General features: G+C 40.5%; 1 protein-coding gene across 1 annotated transcript in view; it reads left to right on the top strand.

Moving 5' to 3' along the window:
* Positions 1 to 15,913, top strand: part of ptpn23a (protein tyrosine phosphatase, non-receptor type 23, a) — a 95,900-nt gene that overhangs the window by 6,745 nt on the left and 73,242 nt on the right. The window contains exons 2-3 of the mRNA XM_080194530.1: positions 10,553 to 10,627; positions 14,573 to 14,700. Of these exons, the coding sequence (XP_080050656.1) occupies positions 10,553 to 10,627; positions 14,573 to 14,700 (203 nt within the window). The remainder of the gene's footprint in view (positions 1 to 10,552; positions 10,628 to 14,572; positions 14,701 to 15,913) is intronic.

The following is a 15,913-nucleotide window of genomic DNA, read 5'->3' as shown; positions in this document are numbered from 1 at the left end:
CACTCAAAATAACATTCAGTAACAACACTCCAGCGAAGTATGTTGAGTTGTTTTACTATATTAAAGATGCTCCATAAATGCAAGTAGTTATAGAATCATGGAATCTCTACAGTGCAGGAGTCCATTTGGCACATCGAGTCTGTGCCGACCACACACTCACCCAGGTCCCATCCCCATAACCCCACGTATCTACTCTGCTAATCCCTGACGCTAGGGTCAATTTAGCATGGCCAATCAACCTAACCCACACATCTTTGGACTGTGGGAAGGAAACTGGAGCACCTGGAGGAAACCCTCGCAGATGCATGGAGAATGTGCATACTCCACACAGTTAGTGACTCTAGGTTGGAATTGAACCCAGGTACTTGGGATGGGGGGTGGGGCAGCAGTGCTAACCACCATGCTGCCCCATATATGTTATGTTTTTATATTTTATATATTTAATTTTAGATTTATCTTTTCCAGTTGTGACATTTTGGACAATGTACTTTTTAGTTTAATTTTGTTTTACTTACTTATTTTCTGTAACTCTCATATAATTTTCTCTTTGCCAAATGATTTTGATTTGCATTTGGAGCAAATTTGTTGGGAAATGTTGAATTTAAGCCTGATTTTGTTTTCAAGCCATAAATGTCAATTTGAGAAGTTAAGCTATTACATTGGGTAATATTTATATCTTAAGCCATATGTAACAAATTTATTCACATCTGAAATGCCTATGACCAAATTCACCCATCACCTCTATGCTTACCGACTGGCTTTCAGTCCAGTAATGCTTCAATTTAATGATTCATCCTTCTGTTCAAATTCTTTCAAGGTTTTGCCTTTCACTATCTCTATAACTTGGTATAATCTGAGATTGAGTGAAATAGCCTGTTACACGTTATTGTCCTGCCCTGTAGTGGGAGTTTAATTAAAGTAGTGTAGGTGACTGATGCTGGATAAGGGATTCAAGGTTACAAATGAATGCTCTGAGATTCTGCTATCTCTCTGCACTTCCATTTCTGGCCTGTTGCACATCCACTGTTTTAATAGCTCTGTGCTTTCAGCTGCCAAGACCCTAGGGTCTGGAATTATCTCCCTCAGTGGATTTCCTCTTAATCTTTCTTTGTTCCTTAAGGAAGCTACTTAAAACCTACATCTTCAACTGAACTTTTGGTCATCTTGTGTGAATCCATGTCGCATTTTGTTTGATGAAATTCCTGTACTTTTTACTGATGATAACGTATATGTGGTTGCAAGTTGTTGGTAGAAAATAAAAAGCGAGAGGAATCTTGTCCCTCATGGTTGTGCAGTATTTTGCGTGAAAGTGCAGATATGTTAATGTTGAACGAAGAAATGATTCATTTGGTTGTGTTTCCTGCTCCCTGTGACTCCCTACACTTACGAGTGAAATAGCCTGTTGCATGTTATTGTCCTGCCCTGTAGTAGGAGTTTAATTAAAGTAGTGACTGATGCTTGATAAGGGATTCAAGGGTACAAATGAGCTTAATGGCTGATTTGGACTGCTTAACTGCTAGTTTTCTTAACTGCTAGTTTTCTAAACTACAGACATCTCCATCATAGATTAAATACCCATGTATAGTATTCCTATCACTGGTACTTGACAACATTAAGGTGGCAAACTCTTTCCCTCAAAACGTAGCTCCTGAATTTTCATTTGTCTGAAGAGTTTATGTCAGAGCGTATGTAGGCTGAGGTTTTGACTCCTCCAAATGCATAGAATTAAATTTGGGCCCATTATGACTGTTGTTTATTCATAAAATTTATAAAAATACATATCAGCAATGTAAGGTGCAAATCACATCATTTTCTTCCAATAATGTACATTGCTCATTGCATTTATAATTGCAGTTAATATTTGCAAGGTTTATTAAATGTCAGAACATGTAGTCTGAGGGGTTTTATCCAGTTTCTAGCCCCTCAGAATATTATGGTGGTCTTTCTCCACTGCGGCTTTGCAACAGCTGCCCCAAGCTTTGGTGCTTTCCTCAGCACGTAGTGAAGTTCAAAATGCACGGGACAGTGGACAAATCTGCCCTTGAAAGCCCACAAAAAAATCAATGCTGGGGGGACAAATACGAGAAAAATCGCCCCCTGTATGTGGAAGAGAATCTGTAAGGACTTGGTTCTCCAATCAAATTCTGTCTCACCCATACCTTGCAGCACTTCCAATCACAGTTTCCCTTATTTCTCGCTTTTGTTACCCCTTGAAAGACTTTATGATTGGAGGAACGCAAGGAAGGGAGAGAGACAGTTATTCTGGCTGGTCCCACTGCCGCAATGCTCAGACACTTGGAGGAGGCTATTTTGAAGGGAGGCAAAAAGTGGCTTCTGCTGTTAGGCTAAAACAATCAAGGTTTGGGTTTTGCATTTCCAGATGGGATGAGATAAATTGGCTATTTAAGGTGTTTTTTTCAATCACTTTATCAATAAGTGTCCACCTCTGCCTTTCTGGGGCATACACCACATCGGTGCAATAACTGTCCTGTGTTTGACGTGCAGGTAATCAAATTTCAGATGCTTTACAGAAAGACCTTCAATTAGGTTGACTTTTTGTGTGAGTTATTTTGAAGGCAAAAACACTTGTTGTCAGTTCATGTCTATTGTTTTCTTGTGCCAGTGTAAATACTGTGGTATCTTGGAAATTTCCTTGTGTGTTATGGCTTTAGATTTAATGGAAGGGTGATGATTATTGGTGAATTATTCTAATTCTGCTTCTCTGTGAATCCAAATCCCCAAATGTCTGTAGTAACATGTAGGGAGCCTGGGACAGTTTTTTCTCTCTTCCCATATGACATCTGTGTTTGCATAGGTTGGGGCAAATAACACACTTTAAACAGAAGTATTCAGCAGAAAAGAACTTGTAATTGCCAGGATGAAACCAAAGAATTCTGGAGAGTACTAATTGTTTGCAATTATTTTTAAAAGAATATGGGACTCCTTTCCAAAAAGTTACTTTAAATAACTACAATAAATGGTTAAGAGTTCTCATTTTGGAAACGAAGTATGAGATTATTAATAATGAATTAATAGAAATATCTTATTTTGTGCTGTCATGCCTATCTAAAGAAAACAGCCTTAAAACTAAGTTAACTCATACAGAAGTAATGTTACTATGTAATTACTACAACTAATAAAAGATTTAATAAGAATCAAAAAGGAGCCCCTGAAAACCAAAACATAGTCCCTGAAAATCAAAAAGTAATGGGTGGGGATGTATATTTTGACATCTGGCACATAGCCCTGGTGTGGATATGCCGGCGTTGGACTGGTATAAACACAGTAAACCGGGTGTTGTCAGACTTTTTACATAGCCCTGGACCTTGGAATATGCCAGTCTGCAACACTGGCTGTGACAAGTGACCCACTATCTCACAAGGTCAGTATATAAAAATACCTTTTAGCATTGTCTGTAAAGGCAAATCTTAAACTGCATTTTGGAAAATGTATTCGTGAGCAATATGAAAAATAAGTGCAAATTCCATTCATTCCTCTTCTTTGAGTTTACAGTTCCTGCTGAGTTAGAACTTCTTTGCCTTCGGAATTTTTGGTTTGTCAGTATATTTTAATGTATTTACATGGTAACAGTATCCACTGTCTGTTAAATTCACAAATCTTCTGAATTTTTTAATTGGCCAATGGGATGTGGGTATCACTCGCTAGCATTTATTGCCCATCCCTTATTACCCATGAGAAGGTGGGATGAGTTGCCTTCTTGAACTGATGCAGTCCTGTTTTGTAAGGACACCCATAATGTTGTTAAGAAGGCAGCTCCAAGATTTTGACAGTGACTGAAGTAACAGCAATATCATTCCAAGTCAGCACCCTGTGTGGCTTGGAGGGGAATTTGCATGTGGTGAATTGCAAAGTAGGGTGCTCAGGTAGCACCACCCACACTTAAAGTGCTTGTTTTTATCAAGAGAAACTTTTTCCTGGCCCCTATTGAGCTTTTGAAGGGCCATTATGGCCACCTCTATCTATCGCCGATCCTAAGAAAAATTGGGTCTTTGCCACTGGAGATAGTATTCACTTCCCTTATGCTGATTGCAGTGATATAAGCATGCTGCTGATGACATGTTTCATTGAAAACTGCCTGAAAACTAATTGAACCCAACATTTTGTTCTTGTAGCACTGTTTAACTATGAACTATAAGTGAACTAAGCCTGTTATGCATTTCTAGAATTCTTATTCAAACATAATGTACATTTGCTCATTCAGTTGTTAGGAAGATGAGAAATAGAATAGAAATGTGCAGTTGATTTTGTGTGAACACTACGACAAAACTTCTTCAATATCCCGATTGCACTTTTGAACAGGTGAGTTTTGTTAGACTTCCACCTGTTCTTGTAGTTGTTCAGCCCACCTCGTGTGGATGAATCATGTAATGTTTTGTTGGATAGCCCTTGTACACTGTAAAAATAGAACAAGCATGGCATTAGGAAAATCCATTTATTTTGGAAGTTTAGCTTTCATTTCACTGTAAATTGTAGGATTGACATTTAACCTAATTTTTTCCTTCCATTGGCTTATCATGGATGCTTGGAGCCACTGGGAACGTGCAATTTATCTGTCACCATTGACTGATATTAATTGCTGCTCCTTATGGAATAGTATTGTGTTGTCTTTTGTGTTATTCTCTCGCAGTTTGGTGTTGTTAGGCTGTTGTTCCACACTGTTTTATTCAGCCTTGTGATAGGTCTGTTGATTTCAGCATCAAATGACAGTTTGGTGGACCTTGGATATGTGAAGTTCGTAGAATCTACAGTGTAGAAGATGGCTATTTGTCCCATTGAGCCTGCACCAACAACAATCCAACCCAGGTCCCACATATTTACTCTCCTAGTCCCTCTGACACTAAAGGGCACTTAATCATGGCCAATCAACCTAACCCGCACATCTTTGGACTGTGGGAGGAAACTGTAGCACCTGGAGGAAACCCATGCAGATATTGGGAGAATGTGCAAACTGCACACAGACAGTGACCTGAGGACAGAATCAAACCCAGGTCCCTGACGCTTTGAGACAGCAGTACTAACCACTGTGCCTCCGTGCCACACCAACAGATTTTGTTTATATCCAATGCAATCCAATCCAAGTCCAACTCAAAGTTTCAATAAGTAAGACATTCCAGATCCAAACTGTCAAGACAGGCTGGCCTATTCCTGTCTTGGGTTTGAACTGCATGAACCAAGCTGATTGGAGCAAGCATTGCACCTGCTCCAAGGCTTGATCTCATTTGCATCTTAGCCAAAAGGCCTAGATGTCACTTTAAAAAATTGCTTCCAGTGAAGCCTCAGTGTAACCTCATGACTTCAACCAGGTACAGCACAGCAGAACTACATTTGAATTTAGCCAAAAGGCCGAGACGTTGTCAGCAACCTCCAGCATCTCATTGTCAATGTTAATAGATGGCGATCTGGCAACATCTTGGACCATGATATTTGTCTTCCTGATGCTGATGTGGAGATGCCGGCATTGGACTGGGGTAAACACAGAAGTCTCACAACACCAGGTTAAAGTCCAACAGGTTTATTTGATAGTAAACACCACTAGCTTTCAGAAAGCTGCTCCTTCGTGAGGTGAGTGGGAGATCTGTTCACAAACAGGGCATATAAAACTCAATTTACAGAATTATGATTGGAATGTGAATCTTTACAGCTAATCAAGTCTTAATGGTACAGACAATGTGAGTGGAGAGAGCATTAAGTACAGGTTAAAGAGATGTGCATTGTCTCCAGACAGGACCGTTAGTGAGATTTTGCAAGTCCAGGCAAGTTGTGGGGGTTACAGATAACGTGACATGAACCCAAGATCCCGGTTGAGACCGTCTTCATATGTGTGGAACTTGGCTATCAGTCTCTGCTCAGTGACTCTGCGTTGTTGTGTGTTGTGAAGGCTGCCTTGGAGAATGCTTACCCGAAGATCAGAGGCCAAATGCCCATGACCACTGAAGTGTTCCCCAACAGGAAGAGAACAGTCTTGCCTGGTGATTGTCGAGTGGTGTTTGTTCATCTGTTGTCGTGGCGTCTGCATGGTCTCCCCAATGTACCATGCCTCGGGACATCCTTTCCTGCAACGTATTGGGCAAACAACGTTGGCCAAGTTGCAAGAGTATGTACTGTGTACTTAATGGATTATCTCACATGAGATTATGGCATCTGTGTCGATGATCTGGCACACCTTGCAAAGGTTGCTGTGGCAGGGTTGTGTGATGTTGTGGTCACTGTCCCCCTGAAGGCTGGGTAGTTTGCTGCGGACGATGGTCTGTTTGAGGTTGTGCGGTTATTTGAAGGCAAGATGTGGGGATGGCCTTGGCGAAATGTTCGTCTTCATCAAAGGCTTGTTGAAGGCTCTGGAAGAGATGTCGTAGCTTCTCTGCTCCAGGAAAGTACTGGACGACGAAGGGTACTCTGTTCACCATGCCCCGTGTTTGTCTTCTGAGGAGGTTGGTGCTGTGGCGCATTGGAACTGTCAATTGATGAGTCGAGTGCCATATCCTGTTCTTATGAGGGCATCTTTCAGAGTCTGCAAGTGTCTGTTGTAATCCTCCTCATCTGAGCAGATCCTGCGTAAACGGACGGCTTGTCTGTAGGGGATGGCTTCTTTAACGTGTTCAGGTGTGGAGCATCGTGAGGTTATTCGTGGGCTTATGGCACAGTGAGGTGCTGAGGTGATCGTCCTTAATGGAGGTGCGTGTGTCCAAGAATGCACCTGATTCTGGCAAGTAGTCCATGGTGAGTCTGATGGAATGGACTTGTTGATGTCATCATAAAATTGTTTGTGAATGTTCACCATGAGTCCAAAGGAGGAAAATGTCATTAATGTATCTAGTGTATAGCATCGGCTGAAGATCCTGTGCAGTGAAGAGGTCTTGTTTGAGCCTGTGCAAGAAGATGTTGGCGTATTAAGGTGCGAATTTGGTCCCCATGGCTATTCCATGTGTCTGGATGAAGAATTGGTGTTGAAGGTGAAGGCATTGTGGTACAGGATGAAGCAAATGAGTTGTAACATTGCATCTGGAAACTGGTAGTTGTCGGCGTTGAGGACTGAGGCAGTTGCAGCAATGTCATCATCGTAGAGTGCCAAGACATCCATTGAACCAGGAGCACTCTGGTTCAACTCCTCCATGTGTACTGAGCTTCTGTAGGAAGTCCTTTAGTGTCGTGACAAAAGCTGGGGGTTCTTTGTACAATGGGTATCAGGTTGCCCTTGACATAGCCAGAGAGTTTCTCGCACAGGGTCCCATTGCCCGATACGATGAGACGGCCAGTTGTGTTTGCTCCAAGGCAGCCTTCACGACACATGACAATGCAGAGTTGCTGAGCAAGACTGGTAGCCAAGTTCTGCACACATGAGGACGACCTTAACCAGGATCTTGGGTTCATGTCACACTATTTGTAACCCCCACAACTTGCCTGGACTTGCAAAATCTCACTAACTGTCCTGTCTGGAGACAATACACATCTCCTTAACCTGTGCTTAATGCTCTCTCCACTCACATTGTCCGTACTTTTTAAGACTTGATTAGCTGTAAAGGCTCTCATTCCAATCATTATTCTGTAAATTGAGTTTGTGTCTTTTATATGTCCTGTTTGTGAACGGATCTCCCACTGACCTGATGAAGGAGCAGTGCTCCGAAAGCTAGTGGTGTTTGCTACCAAATAAACCTGTTGGACTTTAACCTGGTGTTGTGAGACTTCTTGCTGGTGTTCAAGCCACAGTCCTATAGACATGAAAAAGCCATTCCCATGCTGCAGTTAATTATGTTGCTTTGATTAACTGAATAGACAGCTTGGAATGTTATAAGCAGAGGTTCCAATTTCTGTTCATTTTCTTCCCTATAACCAGTCCCTCTACCCAAAGTCACTGCGATTGACAAACCACTACATTGTATAGCCAGCAGGCTGCCTTTTATAAAATGTTTTAATGTAGATATGTCAGCATAATTAATATTTATAATCTTATTTAACTGTAAAAGTACTTAACTGATGTTCATACCCTATCCCCCCCACACATGCTCATTTTTTCAAATGTGTACCATATTTGGTTACTGGAGCCTAACATTTTGTTTCATTTATGAATGGCCTAATGTCACTAGCTATATATTTTGCTGTTTTCCATCAAAGTATCTGAAATTGAGGTTGATATTTTAAATTATTGGTGTGGACCTTCTGGAGATCTATTGTACAAATGAGTTAAACATTTCCTGATCTAAATGATTAGATGACATTTTGTATCTATTGATTGTGGTGCACCTAGAGATGCTAACGATGTAACTCAAGATTATGCTGCATGATTGCCATTACTTCTAGGTTAAAAGTATTCAGACGATAGTCCACGTACATGCACCCAAAAATGTAGGTTAGATTGGCCAGTTCATTTTAATTTTTTTGTATTCTTTCATGAAATATGGACATCTCTGGCAAGGCTGGCAATTGTTACTTACCCTTAATTGTCCTTGAGAAGGCAGGGCAGTTCACTGTTGCAATCCATCTGGTGCAGCAGGCACGTCCACAGTGCAGTTTAGATTAAGGTTTGAAAAATGTGGACTTGTGTCTTTCCAAGTTTGTCATTGTCATATTAAATCCACATTGGAATAGGTCATTGGAGTGGGGAACCTTGCGTTATTATCAAAGAATCTGCCATAATTGCATATAGTGTATGTGCTATTTCTGCCTTCCAAGGTTTACCTGTTAACAAAGCATAGAGACAACATTGCAAACAAGGAAAGAACCATAGCCACTTAACTATGACAATATGATTTTTTTTTAGAAGCTGAAAGCCTTTACCCCATCCATTAGAAACCATAGCCACTTAACTATGACAATATGATTTTTTTTTAGAAGCTGAAAGCCTTTACCCCATCCATTAGAATTCTGATAAAACTGAGATCAGATCCTCACAATGCGATGTAGACTGTGGATAGATCGGAGTTGAGGAGGAACTTCTTCACTCAAAGGGTGGTGAATCTCTGGAATTCTCTGCCCGTTGAAGTGGTTGAGGCTACCTTGCTAAATATATTTAAGACACGGGTAGATAGGTTTTTGGTAGGCAAGGGGATTAAGGGTTATGGGGAGAAAGTGGAACTGAGCCACTTCAGATCAGCCATCATCTTGTTGAATGGCGGGGCAGGCTCGAAGGGCTAGATGGCCTACTCCTGCTCCTATTTCTTATGTTCCTTTTGTAAACTTGCAACCACCTACCATTCTGTGGCTTGTGCACTGATTCAATAGCACACTGTCCTGCTGCACAGCAGCAACAGCTTCCATTTTATGTCATGTCTTCAACGTAAGAAACATCATTTCCACAATGGAGGTGAGGGACATATAATGGAGCTAGACGAGGGTTATTAGAAGTGGCTGGTATTTTGATTAGCAGTGAGTTGAGATTTCAAAGATAGAGAGAGTTTGAAAGTGACTTGGGGAGTCCCAAAGGAAGCAGACCCATACCTAAAATAGATTATCTGGCCATTTACCTCATTGCTGTTTGTGAGATCTTGCTGAGCACAAACTGGCTATCGTGTTTCACGATATTAGATAAGAACATAAGAAATAGGAGCAGGAGTAGGCCATCTAGCCCTTCGAGCCTGCCCCGCCATTCAATAAGATCATGGCTGATCTGTCGTGGCTCAGTTCCACTTTCCCGCCCTCTCCCCATAACCCTTAATCCCCTCTCTTATCAAAAACCCATCAACCCGCTTCTTAAAAATATTTAGCGAGGTAGCCTCCACCACTTCAACAGGCAGAGAATTCCAGAGATTCACCACCCTTTGAGTGAAGAAATTCTTCCTCAACTCCGTTCTAAACCGTCCCCCCTTTATCTTGAGGCTGTGCCCCCTAGTCCTACTGTCCTTTCTGAGCAGGAAGAGTCTCTCCACCTCTATCCTATCCATCCCATTCATCATCTTATACGTCTCAATGAGATCTCCCCTCATTCTTCTAAACTCTAACGAATACAAGCCTAGTTTATTCAGCCTCTCCTCATAGCTCAACCCCCTCAACTCCGGCATCAGCCTAGTAAACCTCCTCTGCACTCCCTCCAAGGCCAAAATATCCTTGCGTAAGTACGGCGCCCAAAACTGCACACAGTACTCCAGCTGTGGCCTCACCATAAGTGACTGCATTACAGAATGCATACTTTATTGGCGGCTTCACACCTGAAGAAGAGCATTCAGAGGAACGTTCTTGCAGGGGACAGGATGGATTGCAGAGCTGATGGTTTCTCTTTCCTTCCAACACTATGACAGGAGATATTATTACTGCATTCAAATACAAAGTCAGTTGTATGGAACTGAAAACCAGATGCTCAGTCTTTAATCGTATTTACATATCTTTTAGTTCTTCTTTCGCCTTAACAAGCGCAGGAAGTTATATTTTTATCGGATATGACAAAAGAGGTTCCGAAAGTTAAAAATCTGGGCAGTGATGAGCTTTTAGGAAATTGTATATGCCACATCTAGCATTATGTTACAATTAAGGAACAAAGTTGTATTGTTAGTCAGAAAGATTATTCTATTGTGCTCTAAATATTTTATCACTTATTCCTCAGTATATTTTGAAGCATTATGGTGAAAATCCTGACAACTACAGTGAGGAACTGAAGAAACTCGATCAGCTCAGACAGGTATGTACCTAATACGAGATCGCTGCTGGAATTTAAAATACTTCTTTCGATTGTTGAAGCTCAAACTCCATGTTTGTTTACTCAGGGCATTTTCTGCATAGTGTGCTCCTGCCTGCCTTAATGTTACAATAGAACCTCAAATGCACTTCTTTGGCCTTCTTGCCAAAAGATAAAAAATGGAGTGCTGTTATCAGATTTTCAATGAGGATAAAAGTTACTTATATTTTTGGGGATATTGTATTCTGTGAAAAAGGCTGTGTGTGTATGCAGATAATTAAACTGGGGAATGGTTACTAGAAACAATATGCTTTGGAGAGTTGAGAGATGAAGGGGTAAAGGTGTTAAATGTATGCATTTGAAGTGAGGTCATGGTAAAGTGGATTTACAAGTAAATAGGTTGGTTTAGAAATTTGCATTAAGAGATAAATAGGTTTTTCAATTGTTGAATTTAAAAGGGGAGTAAGGGACTTTTACCACTTAAAGGTTTCATAAGTAAATTAGGGAAGATTATTAAATTTTATTTAACTTGAAAGGGAAGGCAATAGGAAAGCATGATTTTTAAAAAAAAATTTGGAACAGTTGAATTCAAAGGGCCTAATGAGGACAATAGAATTGAAGATGAAAGGAATTAAGGATAATTAAGAAAAAAATGTTAAGCTGAGTTGTGTTGGCTGTGTGGGAGAGATGTCCTGAGACCAGCTTTGTGCTGAGAGAATGTATAAAATCTGAAACAACCATCTTGGAATCAGGAAAGTCTTTTTCTCAGAGAATATTTTTATTTCCGAATTTTCTTGGATGTCACAGCAGAGTGGAAGATTTTGAGAAATCAATTGGCATTCCTTTACTATAGTGACAGCAGTTTTGCTTTGGGTAAAACTACTAGAGTTTTAGAATTAAAAATGTGTTGCCAAGAAGGTGTTTACTTGTGCATTCTGACCAAGTGGGTTCTTTTGCTGAGGCTTTGTAAGATGTTTTTATTATGTACCTTTTAATGTTATGTGCTTAAGTTTTGTTAATATATCTTTTAATATTTAAAATTCCAAAAGGGTTACTGGAATTCTGTGCTTCTTGGCTGAATAGATTTCTCCTAGTTTTCCAAATACGAAAAAAGGTTCAGGTTCCCTTCTGGGATTTGGCTTGCTCTGTAAATAACATCAGCTGTGGTTGCGACCCTAAACTGGTAATCTACACTAAACTAGATTAAAATAAATTCTGTTCTGTATCTAGTGCAACTTTTCATTCACTGTTATGCTACCAGCCATCTTTGCCAAGCAGTCAACAAGGTGGCATCACTGCCTCCAGCAGGTGTGGCCCGTCCTAAGAGTTGATTTTTCCAGAGCAATTCAAAGACAGTTCTGATGTAAGAAAGGTCAACAGTGGTAACTCATCTGTAAAAGCAGTTGAAGTGGAAATTGTACACATTGTCTATATGTGTACTTTCCCCAATTCATCTGGCACTAACAAAGTTATGAATCACAGAAAATACTGTTTTCATTTTTTCAGCTGCAGTGCTACAGAATATGATTTGTGTTCCAGTTTAGCAGAATACTCTCACCATCTGAACACGACCCCTTGATAAGGGTCTGTTGCTTAAGTGCATTGTAACGTTATTCCCATTTCTTCGTTATTCCCATTTCTTCGTTATTCCCATTTCTTCGTTATTCCCATTTCTTCGTTATTCCCATTTCTTCGTTATTCCCATTTCTTCGTTATTCCCATTTCTTCGTTATTCCCAAACTTGTGTGGCACGTTGTGCTTGGAAGCACTTGAGAGGATTATTGATTACTGTGGATGTTCAGCCGCCGAATCCATAGAGAGTGCGGCCCTGGCGTTTTGGAGTGTATACCACATCCATGGCAGTGGCCATCTTGCATTTGGCATGCTCGATGTAGGGGACTGCATCCCTGATTGTATTCTCCAGGAAAACCTTCAGCACTCCATGGGTGCCCTCGTAGATCAAGCCCAACATCCATTTGATGCTGCTGCGGCGAGCTAGGTGGCAGATGGTTAGCTTGGTGATGCTCTGGATGTTATCACAAAGCACTTTGTGGTGCCGCTTTTCTCCGCCTTTCCCCTGTCCTTTGCCTCCTTTTCCTCTGCCAGACATGTGACTGAAGAAGAATCATCGCTAGAAGTGCAAGACATTTTAGTAACATGTAGGCCATTTAGCTTTCCTGGATTGTACCAAATTTAGGAAGTCAGAGATAATTTACACTCCTTTTTTTTTGTATGTTTTCTTACAAGCTAATCCTATTTTTCTTTCTTGCATCGATATTTTAAAAGCTTTATACGATAGAGCCACATGAGTCATTCTTTCTGCGTTGCAAAAACTGCACAAGAAGTTGCTTCTCATTTATTTTTCTTATCTTAAGATCATAGTCTTGGCTGGTTTGATTTGCCTATCAATCAAAATAATTAATGGACCAGAACTTCTGAGGAGCAGCAATCACAGTTTGATTGCCACTCTGCTCCTATTTAGTTACACTGGGATACAACTGCACCTTTCACACCTGACCTTCCAACATGGGCCAGGTAAAAAGAATGCAGCGCAGCAGGCTCCTGAGAGCTGCAGTTGGGTTTGGGGAAAAGGGTAGAACTAAACTGCTGTAAGGCAGATAAGCTTTTAAAAGTCAGCCACTTTGACAAGCCAAAGAGAAGTTGTGAGTATGGTAAGTGTTAGAGTTCATTTTGTCAATGGGAGGAGGGGAATAAATGCCCATTGGGGATAGTCAGGAGTTGAGGAAGATAGTCAGCAGGGGCCATGGGAGCCAGTACTATAGATACCCAGGAGTTAGAAATGGTTTTAATTGTCTTAACAGGAAAAGTTAAGATAATCAGAAGCATCTAAAATCTCCAGTTGAAATTGGCATATCAGATGGTTCTGAGTGCAGAATAATTGCCATTTGATATAGTTACAAATAACTGTTGGGAAGCACGAACCTGAAACAACTTGCCTACACTTTAGCAGTTGTATCCCAGTGTAATTAAATAGGAACAGAGTGGCAATCAAACTGTGATTGCTGCTGCTTAGAAGTTTTGGTCCATTAATTATTTTGATTGGCAAATAATCAATTATTATCTTAAGATAATAAGATCTTAAGATAAGAATCTTATGATCTTAAGATAAGAAAAATAAATGAGAAGCAATTTTTGTGCAGTTTTGCGATGCAGAAAGAATGACTTGTGGCTGTATCGTATAAAGCTTTTAAAATATAGATGGGAGAAAGAAGAATAGGATTAGCTTTAAGAAAACATACAAAAAACAAGGCAGTGCAAATTATCTCTCAGACTTCCTAAATTTGCAATCAAGGAAAGCTAAATGGGCTATATGTTGCCGGTCAGATTTTTTTCTTTTATATCAGTTTCTTTTCTGGGGCTGCCGTGATGATATGTGACAGCGAGCAGTTACTTGCAATTTCAAAAACACAGCAATATCCTCACATAGGTGACTATCGCATATTGAATGTGCAGTGAAATTGCTGGTATTGTCAATATGGCTTCAAAACCATTCATATTAAATTATGAAAATGGAAAAGCGATTAATTCAGTAAAACCAAACTGCAACTGTGTACACCAGTCGACTTGAATTTTAGCTTCATTCCTCAAGCTGTATGCAGACTTAACAGGGTCACTATCGTTTTTCAATGCAGCTATCCAAGAATGAGGTCACATGATGCTATGTAATTCGTGTTCTTTAAGTACTTCAGGGAATTGGAAGTAGGTGCGTTCTTTTGATGCTATCAGGATACATCATAAGTTGCGGACATTTTTGAGGTCAACTTGAATACTAACTTGCATTTTTATAGCAACTCATAACATTAAAAGAGACAGACACAGTTTAAAATAAAAATGGTAATGTTCCAAAGAGAGAACTGGTGCATAAAAACAAAGTTTTATACTTGTTTAAAATTGTCATGTAATCAAAACAATGATATTCTGTTGCAGAGTGCTGTAAATGTTACAAGAGACTTTGAAGGATGCAGTACATTGAGGAAGTACTTTGGTCAGCTTCACTATCTGCAGAGTCGCATTCCCATGGGGTTAGGAGAAGAGGCAGCTGTCCCGGTCACATGGTAAGATTAGTTTTTCCTCCTGAGATTTTTGTTTCTGTTTTCTCTTCTGAAGGCCTTGCTGTCTACTGGGATGCAGTTATGGAGATTCTCATTGCCATGTCCAATCTTATATTCACTTCTACTTTTCAGCAAGAATCAGTGGGTAAGGATTAGAAGTGGTACTTTTATCTCATTTTAAAAATAGCTTCTATAGCCCAATTATGCTGTAGCTGATTTTAACACCTGCTGTTAGATTAGCTATCAGCATGGACTTTTTGATTTTTATGAAATTGAAAATCACTGGCAAGGCCAGTACTTTATTGTCCATCTCTAATAGTCCAGAGAAGCAGGTCAGTTGCCTTCATGAATTGCTGAAGTACAGCTGGTGCATCTGTACCCGCAGTGCTGTTAGTAAGCAAGTTCAAGGTTTTTCACCCAGTAATAGTGAAGAAATGATGCTATTGTTTAAAATCAGGATGCTCCATGGCTTGGAGGAGAATTTAAATGTGTTGGTGTGCCCTTGTCCTCCTAGATGATAGAGGTGCTTGTTTTCAGAGATGCTGTCGAAGGAGCCTTGTTGAGTTGTTGTGGTGCAGCTTGTGGATACTCGATGCTGTCACCGTGCCAGTGAACGTTTAACATGATGGATGGGAAGCTAATTGTGCGGCTGCTTGGTCCTTGATGTGTTGAGTTTCTTGAGTGTTGTCGGAGCTGCACTCATCCAGGCCAGTGGGGTATTGCTTCACACTCCTGATTTTGTGTCTTGGAAATGGTGAACAGATAAGTCACTCGGTGCAGAGTCCCCAGCTTCTGACCTGCTTTTGTAACCACAGTGTCTATCTAGTTGTTCTAGTCAGTTTCCAGTCAGTGGTAATCTTCAGGATGTTAGTGGTGGAGGATTCAGCAATGGTAATATCATTGAATGTCTAGAGAAGTTGGTTAGATTCTCTCTTGTTGGAGATGGTCATTGCCTTGACCTTGTTTGGTGCAAATGTTACTTGCCACTTATCATCCCAGGCCTGAATGTTATCCAGGTCTTGCTGCATATGTGCATGTACTGCTTCCATATCTGAGAACTTGTGAATGGTAATGAACATCCCCACTTCTGACCATTTCTTGCAGGAAAGGTCATTGATGAAGTAGCTGATGATGGTTGGGTCTAGGGTATTACTCTGAGGATCTCCTGCATCGATGTTCTGGAGATAAGGGGTGAGATTTTCCGGCTGCACTGTGC

This window comes from Carcharhinus amblyrhynchos, chromosome 8 (genome assembly GCF_965287045.1).
Source record: "Carcharhinus amblyrhynchos chromosome 8, sCarAmb.v2.hapA, whole genome shotgun sequence".
NCBI classification, from domain to species: domain Eukaryota; kingdom Metazoa; phylum Chordata; class Chondrichthyes; order Carcharhiniformes; family Carcharhinidae; genus Carcharhinus; species Carcharhinus amblyrhynchos.
Note: the sequence above shows the minus strand (reverse complement) of the source record. Positions and strands in the feature narration are given on the sequence as shown.